Source organism: Plectrocnemia conspersa, unplaced genomic scaffold, assembly GCF_051122295.1.
Source record: "Plectrocnemia conspersa isolate PC_06_02 unplaced genomic scaffold, ASM5112229v1 ptg000001l, whole genome shotgun sequence".
In the NCBI taxonomy this organism is placed as follows: Eukaryota; Metazoa; Arthropoda; class Insecta; order Trichoptera; family Polycentropodidae; genus Plectrocnemia; species Plectrocnemia conspersa.
The window spans coordinates 23110353-23126518 of NW_028277165.1; the positions used below are offsets into that span (position 1 = coordinate 23110353).

The 16166-nt window shown below is 34.0% G+C and overlaps 3 protein-coding genes across 4 annotated transcripts in view; 2 read left to right on the forward strand and 1 right to left on the reverse strand.

Annotated features, from left to right (window-relative positions):
- Positions 1–5846, forward strand: part of LOC148239273 (uncharacterized) — a 61608-nt gene extending 55762 nt beyond the window's left edge. Inside the window, exons 3-10 of the mRNA XM_088199822.1 lie at positions 2157–2338; positions 3274–3369; positions 3445–3550; positions 3623–3762; positions 3831–3995; positions 4188–4322; positions 4436–4587; positions 4660–5846. Coding sequence (XP_088055948.1) covers positions 2157–2338; positions 3274–3369; positions 3445–3550; positions 3623–3762; positions 3831–3995; positions 4188–4322; positions 4436–4587; positions 4660–4881 — 1198 coding nt within the window. The 3' untranslated portion in view covers positions 4882–5846. The remainder of the gene's footprint in view (positions 1–2156; positions 2339–3273; positions 3370–3444; positions 3551–3622; positions 3763–3830; positions 3996–4187; positions 4323–4435; positions 4588–4659) is intronic.
- LOC148239274 (putative multidrug resistance-associated protein lethal(2)03659) overlaps positions 1–16166 on the reverse strand; it is a 79558-nt gene that overhangs the window by 39533 nt on the left and 23859 nt on the right. The window contains exons 16-23 of one of the 2 annotated variants that reach the window (XM_088199788.1): positions 15918–16144; positions 15587–15737; positions 14758–14988; positions 14571–14688; positions 13707–13946; positions 13452–13638; positions 13213–13385; positions 12736–13139 (exon numbers count right to left, since the gene is read on the reverse strand). In XM_088199788.1, coding sequence (XP_088055914.1) covers positions 12866–13139; positions 13213–13385; positions 13452–13638; positions 13707–13946; positions 14571–14688; positions 14758–14988; positions 15587–15737; positions 15918–16144 — 1601 coding nt within the window. In that variant the 3' untranslated portion in view covers positions 12736–12865. Of the gene's footprint in view, positions 1–12735; positions 13140–13212; positions 13386–13451; positions 13639–13706; positions 13947–14570; positions 14689–14757; positions 14989–15574; positions 15738–15917; positions 16145–16166 lie in introns of those variants that run through there. The other variant, XM_088199798.1, reaches the window with a different exon arrangement.
- LOC148239275 (uncharacterized) lies at positions 7517–9575 on the forward strand. Its single transcript, XM_088191937.1, has one exon. The coding sequence runs from the start codon at positions 7558–7560 to the stop codon at positions 9538–9540; it is 1983 nt and encodes a 660-aa protein (XP_088048063.1). The 5' UTR covers positions 7517–7557; the 3' UTR covers positions 9541–9575.

Genomic DNA, 16166 nt, shown 5'->3' on the forward strand with positions numbered 1-16166 from the left:
AGTGTTCCGCTTCGAATTATCATGTTTTTCCCTCGAGTCGAGCTATGATTTTGCTAAAGCTCCGGTTCAATAACTACCACGCCACGATTGATGTCGTAAGAAATTATTATAACACCGGTTCAAGACTGCTGCTACTGCTGCTTTTTTTGAAAATACACGTATGTACAAGATGCCGGCAGATGCGAAAAAACACTTGTTACGGTTCTGCAGAAGCATGCGCTCTTTATAGGGGGGCGGCTTTGGTTCGGTTCTCCTCGTCGGCGCGGCTCAGAAGTAGAGAACCTTTCTGTGAGTAATTCTTGGCATTCTGAGATGAAATGCGACTGCTTTTCAATTGAGGGCGAAACCACATAAGAAATAATGTTGGTATCCAAGGTACATAGCTGCGGTGGCGATGCAACTGCATATAATATAATTTGATGCGATCTTTGTTGCATGTCCATAATTTTTTAAAGGCTTATTCTATTCTCAATTTTTTTCTAGAATGAAATAATTTGTACACTTGAGCAACACAGGTAGTCGCTTTTTTTTATCAATATATCCGAGTGACTAGTGCCGCTCTAAAATCCATATTTCGAAATGCGAGACAATGAGACGCTCCTTCTCAGCAAAAAATGCTTACGAAAATCATTTGTGAATAGAATGTTTGTGGCCGTGCTTACTATGACTGAATTCGCAGAATTCGTTCGTTGAACGAAACGAAATGTTGACAAGGCCCACCCTTTATTATCGTTTAACGCTTATCTCAAATTGTTATTAAGTTAAGATTTATTTGTATTTATTTATTTTTAGCGATTAATTTATTTCTAGTTATTTAATTTATATGCAAATTTGCACAAACCAAACCGATCTTTATGTATATCATATTTGTTACAAACATTTAGCTATTGTATATACAATAAATTCGACAAAATGATATATTTAAAATGTTCCATCAATTTAGCTGAATTAATTCAATCGCAGCTGATCTTAATTTTGGTGATTTAATTTATATGCAATTCCGAACAATACAAACGATGAAACGACTCTGGTCTATGTATTATATATACTACATTGAATTTGTTCCAAAAACTATATACAAGATATAGTAAGTTATTGAATATGAATTCGAATAAAATTATGTATTTAACCTCATTTTCTTTTTCACAAATTATTCAATTGAAAAATTTATCACATCGTGAAATGAAAGCATTGAGAATTGAAACGGTCGTTTTGCAGAAATTCAATATTACTTCGTAGAAATAAGCATTAACGAAAGTGCACTTTCGGTAAAACCTACGATAGGAATAGTTCATTCTTTATCTTTATGTATATTTTCTCAAATATTGTTACTATGTATGTACATAAAGAATTTTCGTATTTATTCATTTCGTGGGAATATGTAGTTAATTACGGTTAAGAATACATTATTCTACTTGAGAAAATGCGTATAATGTTTTAGCCAGCTGCTCTCAAACTTTTTATTTTCTGTTATGATCAAACATCGACATATGTATTCACGTAAATGAATCGTTTAACCTTTTCTGATAACTCTTTATACGAACGAAGCTATTGTCTATTGTTATAATTATAGAAAGGTAATGTATCAATATTTCCTATTGATAATCAATTGTACATTTCAATTTACAAATGTCATATCATGATTGTTTGTAATGGCTACCGTGTTTATATTTATCGATTCCATTTAAAATGCTTAAAAACAATATATTGCGATAAAAACAAGCAGAAATAATCGAAGATCAATAGCGAAAAACCTTGAGAGATTATAACAAACCCGGAAACGTTTCTGTGAATCAAATAAAACCTTGTAAATTATAACATCTCAGTTGAAAGCCAGATCCTATTGCTGTTCCTGTTCATTTTTTATTCCTCGCATACTTACTAAGCATTGAAATACATGACTGATTTTTACATTTAAGAACCTAAAACATCGACGACCGACCAAATGCATTGATATGCATAATCCGATACGTCCAACCCAGCGTGGCTTCCTTCGCTTGTCCGTAAATTATCCTTCAAAAAAATATCGATTTCAATCCTTTGAACGCAGGTGATAATTTCGTATGCCAATTAGACCCGCGTGGGAACTTACATGACCGCCGAATTCGAACGGAAGTTGAACGAACCATTTACAGATTTTTTTATTGCACTTACAGGTACAAAGATTCGCGCGCGTATCCGTGGGCCGGCGATGTGTCTTCGTTCATCCTGTACCCGGAGGCCGCAAATCAAACTGTCTACACCCAACTGGCCACCGAGTACGACAGCGGCAACTACACGTGCCTGCTCAAGAACGACACGCACCACATGCTGCACACGATCATACTCACTTCAGTCGGTGAGTACTCTAATTATCAGTTGGTAATGCGGTCTGAATGTTTTCAACACATTTCTTATGTGTTCAACTGCACCCGGCCAGAGCCACGCCTGAGTTTTTTTAATTCACACTTAGCCTGTACGTCTGTAACCTACATTGTACATTTCTAATTGTCAGTGGATATATAAAGTCTGTTTTTTTAGAGGTATGGAACTTTAAAATGAAATAAAACACTGGCAATGGCCATGGTATTGGCTTTATTGGAAAGATACTTTTATGCCAGTATTTAAATATGATTTCTAGAAGTCCAATTTTCGAGCAGCTGGGGCCGTATATCGGTAATAACGCGGCGAATGTTGGCTTCCAAGTCGTCCATCGTCTCTGGTTTATCTGCGTAGACTAGCGACTTCATATATCCCCATAGAAAAGAATCCAAAGGTGTTAAATCACACGACCTTGAAGGCCAATTCACAAGTCCATTAAGCGCTCATCGAATGTTGGAACCAAAGCTCTTCGCAAGAGGGCGCAAAAACAATTATCGCTTCTCAGAAGTCAAAAATTCACGTCAAAAGCAATAAAATCGTGTCGTCGCCGTCGCAATTTTCCCACTGCGATGACACGATTTTATTGCTTTTGACGTGGATTTCAAACTTTGAATTTGGCTAGAAAAATCCATGTCATTTAATGAAATAATATGAATCTTAACAAAATGGAAATATTAAAAAAACGACCACTGAATGGCCAACTTTTTCCCCCTCCCGGAAAAAGCTGAAATGACAAAAGTAGGCTGGGTTTTGAAGGACTTTTTCATTGATGAGTGCCTAAAAATAAGTAAAATCCTTTTGCATATTTTTATTACAAGAATCAAGTTTTTTAGTAACTTTGCGATTAATTTATATGAAAGATTATAGGTTAATTTATATTAATATTGAACCTAATATTTTAATCATTTACAGAGAAACCATCTCCGGAGCCTCGTGCTACATTCAGACCTACCGATAAATGGTCAGCGCTTGGATCTAGTATCAGACTCTATTGCGAAGCCTTCGTTGGTGAGTTTTATTGAATAAAATTATTAAATTAAATAATAAAATTAGGTGCAAAATAACCGATTATATTTTTTTCAGGCCGTATAAACCTTCCGGATGCTCATAGCGAAATATCTTGGAAGCGTATTTACCCCGAGGGCTCTAAGCATAGCACTCAACAAGTTCCACAACATCAGATTCAAAGGTTACCTATTTTTTTTTTAAATAAATGTATGAATATTTTTTTCTGATACTAAAAGTGATTGTTGCATTACAGAGAGTACCGAGACGATAGCCAAATAATCGGAGCTTATTTTAGCATCAATCACATCAGATCTGACGATTATGGGCAATACATGTGCTCCGTCACTAATGGTGACTCATTGATTGAAATGCCAGTGTGGCTCCATCATAAAGGTATTAAATGTTCTATCGATTGAGACCACGATTAAGTTGATAAATGCTGATCAAATTTACTTTTTCAGTGTCGAAAGTTATCACTCAAGATAACTCGATTCCGTGGAAAGATCTCACGTTCTTCACTATCATTTCAATTTTGATTATATTGACACTGAGTGCATTGTACATACGCTTTGGATCGCAAATGGTAGTAAGATGCAAAAGCATTGGAGTGATCGGATCTAAAAATGGTAATTATTATGATTAGAATGACTTTTAAAAATTAGAAATCAATATCAATCAGTGAAATAAATAAATAAATAAAAAAATGCTGTATTTATTGATAATAAATTAAATTTTCCTATTGAGGATAAATAAAAAAACTAAACAATTATTTGAAAAAACTAATGACAGATTATAAATTGTGTTATTTTATGTTACAGTCAATAAAGAATACGACGTACTAGTCCTTTCGTCTGATGTTGAAGCTTCGACGACAGAGGTGATGGTGACTATATTAAATGACAAATATGGCTTCAAATCGTCGACTTGCCTCCTATCCAAAGAATCTACTAATTGTAAGATTTATTTTATATTTATCACTGATCGGTTTCGGTTACAACACTTATTAACAATTTATTAATATAATAACTTTTGGTGAAGTGTATAATTAATATTAATATATTTTTAGGGTACAATGAAGCGATTCAATTATCGCGAATGAGCCACAGCATAATCGCCGTAATATCACCCGCTCATTATTCTCCGACACATTTAAAAGAAATCATTGCCAAATTGCACACACTCACACATGGTTCAAGGCCAATCATTGTATGTTTACAGGTAACGGCGTCGTAAATTTTTACAAATAGCATAAATCCGTATAATTCAAAATAATCATCAATGATCTTTCAGGAATTGCCTAAAATTCAAATCGAGCCCAAAGACGCCAACGGGGAGAACCTTCAAATTTTGATCAACAAGTCTAAATTGGTGCTGTGGCGGAATCTGCGAGACGAGAGTATATTCCTGGAACTCCAAAGACTGCTGCCGTTGCCGTGCAAGAAGGCCAAGAAAGTGGAATCGAATCTGAGAATCGATGCTAACTCTGAATGCGATCCTGCCGTCATGGTGTAAATCCCTATGACTTTAGAATGGATATTCAATTGAAAAGGAAACATGTTGATCACTGTGTTTAAAAGTAACGATGTGGTTTTAGATATTCGAATGCCTATTTGTATATACGTGATTGTTTAAAATAGGCCAATCTCAATTTGTGATTACGTTTACGTGAGGAAGAAAGGAGAGTGATTTTGTCGTGCGTCAGATATTGAACGCAATGATGATAATAAATTAGTCAGTATTTTAGTTATGTAGAAAATTGCGATTTTATTATAAAATATTCATTTTGGCTTACTTCTAAGTACTCGTTAAGAATGTACATAAATATAATTGTGATAAATATTTTTTCTACATATGTTAATCTAAGATGTGTATTAATAAAATTTGGTGATATCAAAGAATGTAATCGTGTTATATAAACGGTATAAAATAAAACAAATAATTATAAAAATGGTAATGAAATTATTTATTTTATAATAGTTTAAAATTAGCATGCATTTTCTTTTTTATATCGAAGGAGGCCATACAATAGCGCAATTTTGTTGTATAGTAGTGATAAAGTTTTGTTTTCTGTTTACTTTTCTCAAATTATTTTGAAAATTGTAATTGATAAAAATTGTACTGATTATGTTTTTTTTATTATTTATTTTTAGTTTTATGCTTAGGAATTATTGCCTAATTTTTTCAACATTTCTCATTTAATGGACGCGGACTAAAGATCGCACTTGAGTTATGCTGCTCTTCAGGCTATTATAAGAAGTTATCGACTTTTAGAAATGAATTTAGTTTTGTAAAAATAATTTCATTAACATTGAAATGTAATGTTAAGCATGTTTTTCATTTATATTTTTAAGATTATCGGTTCAATTCCGTCAACAAGCATTCCACTGTTGAGAAAAATGTGTAACTCTGTATATAGTCTATAAGATTTGGAACTGAAATTTTGTATTTGATGAGTAATAAACGTTAATCGGCAAATATTACTAAGGGTTTTATTAATATCTTATTAAAAAATAAGTATAACAATTATTTACCGATATTTAAAAAAATAGTTTATATTTTTTTTTATATTACAGTTATATTATTTGTAATAAATATTTAATTTAATGATAATAACTTTTATTTAAATGATAAGATCAGGTAAATTAATGTTAAAAATTATTAATAAAGGATTTTCATAATATGACTTCGTTTATTTTATTATATTTTTAATTTTCTTTAATAAAAAAGTAAACATTATTATTTATGCATAGTGCTGGCACTTTATATACATTTTGTATTTGCAATTGTTTCTGGGGTAGTTTTAATACCATTGTTTAATATTTTGCTCTATTACAAAAGTAACGTGGTACAAAACACGACAGTACATAAATCAAAACAGGTAGTGCAGCACTGTACATAGCCAAAGTAATACTTTTGTGACGGGTTTTGGCATCTAATAATCATAGTAAAAATTTAGCAAAATCCCAGTTAGAGATAAATTTAAGACCTTTAAAAAATGCTAATTTTAGTATTGTGATAAATATTATATACAAAGACATGTAGATATTTGTTAGTTAGCATGGCTCCATGCTCAAAAAACACTAGTTGTTACCCCCCCCCTCGCATGTTAGCCAATCGGGGTTTTTATGAATTAATTATATGAAATGAAAATTAATATAAAAAGCCAACAAATTAAATAGTCAGAATTTAAATCAACTATGTATCAGAATGAAAATCAAATCTCGGTCAGAATTTTTTGAACAGCACGGGAAGCACAGTGGGGAGTATCAACTAGTGGTTGTTGAGCGTTGCACCGGGTTAACTTACACGTACCAATATTTATTTATAAATAAATATAATGGGCATACATCTATAAAATATTAAAATACTAAATATAAATTATTTTCCAAATGAAGGGGACAATACAGAACATCGCTTTTAATAAATTCTTATACATGTTACAGACAAGTGTCAATTTCGACAATGCATACATTAACTAGGCAATCTATGCACTGTCAAATCACTATAGTTACAGTACACACTAAAGAATTTATGAACAATGTAACTAGTTATTATATGCTCTTACTGTTCAATGATTGTCAAAGTATTCAAAATATTCAACGTACACTGAAGTTGCCATTCTAAAAAAAACAAAAAACTTCAATAGAATATGCCAATTCTAGAGACATAAATATTAAAAAATCGTAATTATCTTTTTAATCACATGTATGTACATATAATTTTTTTTTAAATATCGTTTAAATTTAAAGCGTTGTGGTCTGGGTTGCATAGCAGCAGCAGGGGTAGGAAACCTCTACACTTACGAGGGTAGTATGAATGGTGACATTTTTATTTCCATGTTTGAGTCCATTTTAATGGATTCCTGCTAGAAATTATTTCCAAGCACACCACGTTACCATCCGATTCCAGCAAGAAGACGCTTCGTGCCATAACGTAACGGCTGGCTTGCGTTAAAGGATTTGACACTTTAGAATGGCCTACACAGTTACCAGACTTAAAATCTATAGAGCATTGACGGGAAAAAATTAAAAGGAAAAGTTGCCCAGCACAATTGCAAATCCAAAATTGAATTATATTTTTTTTACGAATTAATCCTATAAATACAAATATTTGAAAAATATCTATGGATTAAGACCAAGCTGACTATGGCAACACTATTGCATACGACAAACGTCAAAACAACCGATCATGAAGCTGGTGAAGTTAGGCTCTGTCATTTTACAAGACTTCACTAAGTTTCCCAATAGCATAGTCGAATCTCAGCACGGCGACTTTGCAATAATACTAGAAAAAGGAATAGAAGTAATCCATTTGCGACCCACTAAAATAGGTTATGTTTCTGAAAACTCGCCGCCTAAGTTCGAACAGACGTTCATGAATACGCCGAACGGTTGTCCTACGAGAAACGCAGGATATAATGAAAAACACGATAGGTATTTGAATCCAGATGACGTAGCCGAAGTCAGTTTAAATCCTTTGCTTGTACCCGAATCGCATTGGTTAATATCTCCTTCGCCCAATGTCACAAAAGTAGATTGGGGACCGCCTGGATTGCTTCAAGGTCAAGTTTCTCCCTTGGCTGTATTGACGAATATGGGATATGTTTCTGTTTATGAACGTACAGACAGATTAACAAGTCTTGTTGATATACCTCAATGTATTTATGACGATTTAGTACTTAAAAAACACTTACATACATTAAACGATAGTGAAAATTATATGAAAAAATTGAGAGAAAATTGCGACGCCTTACAGTCAACCGGAATAGGGTGGTGCGATCGAGTTTCAAAGAAAGAAACGTATGAAACTTATTTCGTCACGGCCCAAAAAAACGGTCAAATCTACATATGGAACATGATGTCAGCCAAGACTTACGAAACAGACGTGCAGTTCGTTTTGAAGCATACTTTCAATTGTAACATACGCCACGTTAACATGATACATTGGATTAGTTTAAATGGAACTAGATCCATATTAGTTTTGTGTAACGACCAAGGCTTAGTTGAAGCATTTCAACTAGAGATTATAGCAAATGAGTTTAAAATATTGAAACAGAACAAGATTTGGTCCGAAGAGGATAAAATGGACGTTAATGTGATAAAGTCGTTCCTCTGGGAGTCGGAATTTTTGTGTTTGGTATTCACCAAAAAGTCGTTCATCATCTCTGTGATAATAGACGATCAATTGAACGTCAAGTACAAGTGTTTCGAAAATTTAGGCAATATTCAGATAACGGGCCTTAAAATGACACAGCAAAATGAGTTCGCAATTTCAACTTTAACTGGTCAAATGTTCAAATTGAATCTTACACCGAATAAGTTCAAAAAAGTGATTAAGTACGAACAAATTGAATTTGATTATGATTTTGCTCACTGGGCTCTTTATGGATTGGGTACTTCTAGTAATAATGCTTTTAATTTGTTACTAGTATCCCCCTGTAGAGCTGTAGATAAAGTATGCGGAAAAACGGTATCAAAATTAGTGTTTTGTTATAACGACAGCAGAAATCACATAGAAGAATTGAAAATGAACAGAACGATGCTACTCACGGATTATTGGGACAGTTTAGATTTGGCCAAAATCATTTCTTTTAAGAATAAATATGCTAAAGAAGATTGGCCTACAGAATTATTTGATAACATGACTTCGTATGAAATGAAACTTTGCATGTGGTCGCAATATACAATCCAAGAGATCAACAACAAAAAGGCTACTCTGAATGAAGACATGCTGAAAGTCATTCTTTACGAACATGTCAAAAAAATGCTGGGCTATTACGTTAATCTCCCAATTGATTATCTGTTGAGCGAATTTCAATTGAAGACGATAATGTTGTACATGAAGTACATAGACAATTACGACGGTGAAATCAATCGGAAGTTTCCGAGCGATTTGATGATCAAAGCCATAGATTTATTCGAGGTCAAGCTCTGCAAGGTTAATTCTTTCTGCGAATGGTGCCAAGAAGAAATAAAGACGATTTGGTGCTCACAAAAACATCCAAGACAGTGGTGTTGCGTTACTTTGCAGAATATTCCAAACTCAAAATGTTTGTTCTGTCCGAATTGTGGACATTTAGCGCATCCTGATTTGTTGATGGAATCTCCTCTGTGTACGTTTTGCGATATTCACTTTCAAAGATATTATCATACAATTGATAAAGAAATGTAAAAGGATTAAAAATAAAAATTATTTATTTGTTTTAATAATAGTTTTATTTAATTACCTCAGCTTATGTAAAATTAGGTAATATCAAACTATATTCTGGCAGCTTTTACTACTTTAAAATCTAAAAATATGTATTTTATTTATTTCTCAGTGCCTTTTCTTCCTAGAGAAAATCTTCAAAAGACCAGTATTGCTAGTTGGTAATAGTGAGGGATTGTTACCCACTAAAACTCCTCATCTCCTATCACCTCTCTGGGAAAAACTTTCACAGAATGATTTAGAGAGGCAGCTTCTTGGGCTATGTTTTGGCTGCTCTTAAGACCTTTGTTCAGGTTTTAAGGTCCCTCTTCTGGTTCGCTCGCCCCGTTTCTTAGCAGAACTCACGCACAATACGAATTGACCCCAAGCTGACCACGAATCTGCATCTTTCAGCATGGATGGGATCATGCCCTTTGGCTATATATGTTCTTCACTAAGAGCTTCTCTCTTCTGTCCATGCTGGGCAGTTGAAGAGCGTGTGGGCGGCGTTGTCGGGTTCGTCTTACCTATTCTATGTAGGTAAGTTCTGAAGCAACCGTGTCCAGTGAGTGCTGTGTGAAGTGGTAATTCAACTCGCCATGTTTTCTTTGACTCCAAGTCTCAAGGTTCACGATGAGTCTTCGCATCCACCGCCTTTTGGTGGAGGTGTCCCACTGCATGCGCCACTTTGTAATGATCGGCTTTCTGGCTTCTTCCTTGATTCGCCCTCTATATACTTCTTGTCTCTCGATAGGCGGAATTTCGGATACAGCCAAGGTAGCATCCTCTGAAACTGTGCAGTATGCCGAGGCGACTCTCAACGCATTTCGCTGTTGAACTCGAGCCAACATGAGCCTCGTCCTTTCCATCGTAAAGTAGACGGCCTCTGTTTTATGGACAATTAGTTGAAGTCCTGCGCCGTCCATTCACCTCTTTACTCTTCGCATGGTTTCTTACCCGGCCAAGCGCAGAAACGTGTTGCTTATTCTCATCACGACAATGGTAATGTCGTCGGCGAAGGCGACTAAAGTTGCTTCTTCAGGCATGGGCGTTCTCAGCAGCCCGTCGTACATGACGTTCCATAGAGCCGGTCCTAGTACGAACCCCTGAGGTACGCCTACTGTGACGCTGCGCTGCGAGCTCACACCCATGTATTGGTACTCCAGGACCCTGTCGGAGAAGTAACTTTCAATCATATGAGTGAGGTATGCTGGGGTGCCAATTTTCATAACTGTTTCGAGAGTGGAGCGCCTTCGTGTCGTGTTGAATGCATTGCACACGTCCAGCTTAATGACGACTGCATTTTGGCTTGTTTTGATGCTCATTTGCGACGCATTGTGTATGATTTCGACGACTTTTTTTGTGGCGTCGAAGGTGGAGCGTCCAGGGTGGAAGCCAAACTGCTGCGGTGACAGTCCTATCTCCTCATTCTCGAGACTATAACTATATTATGAATCTTAATGTAATCGAAATATTAAAAAGACTGGTCAACTTTTGCCCCCCCCCCCAAAAATTTTAAAGCGACAATTTTAAAGACTGCCCCAGGCGGCACATAGCCTAGCTATGCCACTGGCTATATACCTATCTCTACTGACACCCGTCAAATTGACGGGTTTGGTAAATAGCCCTATTGAATTTGTTCCATTAGTGAATTTATTACATTTGAAAGAACATAATCATAGTGTAACAACTTGTATGATGCAATGAGGTGTCATTGGTGTGAAGAAATTTTTTGTTTCAAACTAAAATTCGAAGGACTATTTAACATTAGGTGTATTATGATTTATGGGATAATCAAGTTTATGAGCATTCTAAAGGGAACGACTGGTATATAAAAAGGTCTCTTTGAGTATTTATTTTATTACGGCTCGAACTTGGTGGCACTCTGATAACATTGACCTGACGGTGGCACATTCTCCTGGTATACTTTGCCGGATAAACAACAGCCGGTGCTGCCTCTTTCACCGATTACTTTCATATTCTAAATGTAAGCTAAACTATAACTCAATAAAATGCTACTGCAGCGGCTCAATCTGTATCTAATTGCCACCAGTAGCCGAAAGTGCAAGTAAATAAACCTATCTTCAGTAATAGAGTAGTGGTTTTTGTGAGAAGACGTGATCGGTTTTAAATTTTAGTAATATGTACGAATATTTGAAAAGAAAAATCCATTTATTGTAAGATTTTTTTTCAAATAAAATGATTTTATAATATTTATTTTTATTTACAATCATTTTAATTTTATCTTCACCCATCTTGAAGCATAATATATTTGGGATTATTGAAAACAAAATTCTAATATCAATGAAGAAGATTCTGATACAAGTTCTGAGGTGAAAGTGAATACGAGTTTGAGATTCCCGAATCCGTTGAAAACGGAAAAAAAGTTTTGGGTCGTTAATCGAAGAGCCGTATAGTGAGGTATGGGTGTACTGTGAAATAAAAATAAGTATTTAATAACATATTTTTAATTTATTAAACATTATTTATTTTTTTACAATAAACAGTATTGAATCATATATTACAACATAATTTATGTACCAATTATTATCACAAATATATAATTTTGATTTATTGACCATTTAAAAATAATTTTTATAACTATTGAATTGTTTAAATATCAATTAAGATAAATATTTCATTCATTTAATACAATAATACCTTGGTAAAAAGGAAATACAGCTTTAAAGTTAACAAAATTAAATTTTAGTTAATTATTATCATTATAATATAAATATCAATTCGAATAAGCTTCGAAAAACATGTATAAAAAAATATTTGCAAAGGACATTATTATTGAAGTATCAATTACAGGCACATTGTTTATAGAATTTATAAGAATATTTTATATAAAGTATTATTTATAATATAAAAGCTCAGATATATATTTAGCTAATAAATGGGACGGTTTTTCACATTTAACAATTTGTCACATTTAATATGAAACATAATTATGATTTATATTCTAATTACAATCATTATGCACTTATTTTATATAAATATAATTATATACATATATATATGTACTAATATATAATAGTTCGATATTACGTTACATAATTACATAATGTATACATTTGTATAAAATTAAAAAGATTCAACATATATTTTTTGTACATCTTGATTACAAAATAAATCAAGGCATTGAATGCCTATAAATCCCAGTTTAAAATAAAAAAACTAGTAAATAATACAAATACACTAGCAAAATAATCACACAATCGATTGCTTCAACAATAATATTTAATACTTGAACAATATTAAAAACAATTTAAAAATAAAAAAGCTATCACAAAAATGTTTATTATAATTATTCTTTTTCACTGTGTATTTTTTCATAAGACTGTTGTGCTATTCTAAGTAAAGCTTCAGACATACTCTTGCCAGTTTGTTGCACCATACCCTTGAAAATTCCGTCTTCCTTCAACAGCAACATATACGGATGATCGAATTCAATTAAAGTTCCAGCGTCCATGACTAAAACTTTATCCGAATCCATCACAGTGTGAAGACGATGGGCTATTGTAAGAACAGTGCAGTTGGCAAATTTCTTTCGTATCGTAGTTTGAATCAATGCATCAGTCCTTTAATTAAAATAAACGTATATTAATATAAAATGTCTATCATATGTACAATTTTATTAGAATAATCTATTACTGTGGATCAACATTGGCAGTGGCTTCGTCTAATACTAGTATTTTGTTACGGCGTACAATGGCACGGGCGAGGCAAATCAACTGTCTTTGACCTACACTGAAGTTAGTTCCGCCTTCTGACATCTTTGAATTGAGACCTCCGGCTAGGTCCATGATGGCTTCTTTTAATTCAACCTAAAATTTGAAATAATAAATGCTGCATAAGTCTTGAACCAGATTTTAAGGAATATTAATGTTTACCTCTTCTAGAGCCTTCCAAAGAACCTCATCGCTAAATTCATCGAATGGATCCAAATTTTTTCTCATCGTGCCAGAGAAAAGCACTGGCTCTTGAGGAATTATAGAAATCTTCCTACGGAGTTCATGGAGTCCCAATTTGGACGTATCAATACCGTCAATATCAATTAAACCGTCAACGTAAGCTAATCTAAAAGTTTTTAAAATTTCATAATTAACCAGATCAACGAGAAAGAAGCAATAAATACAAAGCAATACCTAAATAAGGCACTAATGATTGAGGTTTTTCCGGCACCAGTTCGTCCCACAATTCCAAGTTTGTCACGAGGCTCCAATCGGAAGCTCAAATTGCGAAGCACGTTAGAGCCTTCTGGGCTGTATCGTAAGTATACATCTTTCATTTCTAAAGCTCCTTCTTCGGGCCACGTTGGACGGGGGCGTTTATCTGGTGGACTCTCGAGGGGTGGCTCCTTTTCGATGTCTGTATATTCAACGACTCTGAAATTTTAAAAGAATTTTTACTATGCACTTCTTTCGCTCACTACGGGGGGTGGGGATCCCGCTCATCTGGCCGTAAAAAGCTGGGTGCCCGCCCATAAGGGTTGGACTTGTAGGGCCCAAGTACTGGTAACGGCAGTGGTGTACGTAACGGATACCAAAATAGCTATACACCTATGCACTTCTTTATCAGTGTTAAAAAAAAAACAAATACTTCCTTTACACAGATAAAAAAGCTACAATTTTTTATCTCTCGAAATCTCATATGGTATATAAACCCACATAAAGGGACTTCAAATCTCAATTATTATTAACTATATTTCTTAGTATAGCAAAGAAATATGCACACATCTTAAAATTATAGCTTACTACAAATAATATATATGTACAGTAGACTCCCCAATAACACGATAAATTGAGGATGTGCTATTTGAATCCCCGTTATTTTATATGTGAGCGAGCCAAAGGGAGGATATCTCATCACACGTGCCTGATTCGTACGTACATATTGCAAAAAATTGTGTAAGTATTTTCTAGTCCCCCAACTACACGCACCCAATTTACCGTGTTATTGGGGGGTCTACTGTATATGAGATTATTGCTTTTATGTAATATAATACATACCTCTCAACGCTAGTCATTTGATTTTCAAGTTCAGTGCTTTGTCGCATTCCCCATTGGAACATTCCCGTTAAACCAATTGCTTGAGTTATGGCCAAACCAACGTTACCACCAAGTACATCTACGTAAATATAAAATTTTAAAAATGCACATTTAAAAATATGTACATATGACAGTTAATTTTACTTACCGCTATCCATTATTAGAAAACTGAGAGTGACGAGTGCAATGTATATGACGCACACGACATCCAGCCAAAATCCAAAAGCTCTAGATGTAGCTATGAACATGTAGAAGGCCGAGCTGTGCAAATCTTGATGAGAGTCAAACTCTCTCTCCAGATCTTTTTGAGCTTCGAAAGCTCTGATTGTGATCATACCTTGCAGTGAAGCGTTCAGATGAGAAAACACAGGACTACGAGCTGTAAGATCAGATATTATTGTACTTGATTAGTCATGTTTAATAATAAAGAGTGAGAATCAATCTATACGACGTGAAGCTGATTTAATGATAGCGTCGAAAGGATATCATAAAATATAATATCGACAATAATAATATTATGTTTCATTACTTCTTATAAATATAAAATTTGTCACACAATAAAAAGGAGTTAAGATATTTGATAAGTGAGTTAAATGAGACTGTGCAAAGTATTGTGGTGTAGTGTAGTCAGTAACAGCCAGTTTTATTAAATAGTAAAATGTATTTTGTAACAAGATTAATAATAATTAAGTTAATAATTCACGTGAACTTTATTTGATAAGGTCGTTTCTAGAATCAATAAAACTGTGGAAAAGAATTTTTAGTTTCTTAATGAGAAAAGAGAGATAAATGAGTTAACTTCTTTAGAGTCTGAAAAAACTTCTATCTCGTTGAAAATAATATATAGCCCTTATTAATTTCACTGCGGAAGACATCTATATGAGTCATCGATAATCGCAGGTATGGTTATGGAGTTACATTAAAAAATGTATTAATTTATTAAGAAATATGAAATGTAAAAATACAAATTAACTTACTCACTCCCTCGAGTCGTTTCACGTTCCTGGATGTCGATAGGTAATATATTCTCAATAGATAGAATATGAAGGCAGCGCCAAGAGTTGGTAGTAGAAGCCAAAAATTAACGATTGCGACGACGGTGACAATACCGATGAGGGTCAATCCGATCTTTTGAAAAGTAAAAAAGTTTGACATTGAATTTCCACTGTGTTCTATCAAATGAACTTCACTAATGTTATTATGCAGTCTTTAGATATGTCAGGAATTACAAATGTTTGATGATATCTACTATTTTAGATTCATAGATTCTAACCTAATTAATCCTAAATATATATTTGATTTTAATACTTGTAGAACGTCAATGGCGGCACTTGGTAAAACTTCGTCAATCGAGCCCATATCTTTTGAAAATCTGTTCAATATGCGACCGGACGGATTAGTGTGGAAGAATCGCATTGATGCTCGCGTAATGGAATGGAACATGTTGTTGTGCAAGTTTGTCGAAGCTCGCATAGCGAGGTAGAAGAACACAAAGGAGCGTACGAGTGTCATAAATATCAACATTATGATGATTGCTACAATAAAAATAAATCACAT

What these genes read in the sequence shown, in the direction of transcription:
- LOC148239275 (XM_088191937.1), top strand. Translation starts at nt 7,558, where the DNA reads ATGAAGCTGGTGAAGTTAGGCTCTGTCATTTTACAAGACTTCACTAAG.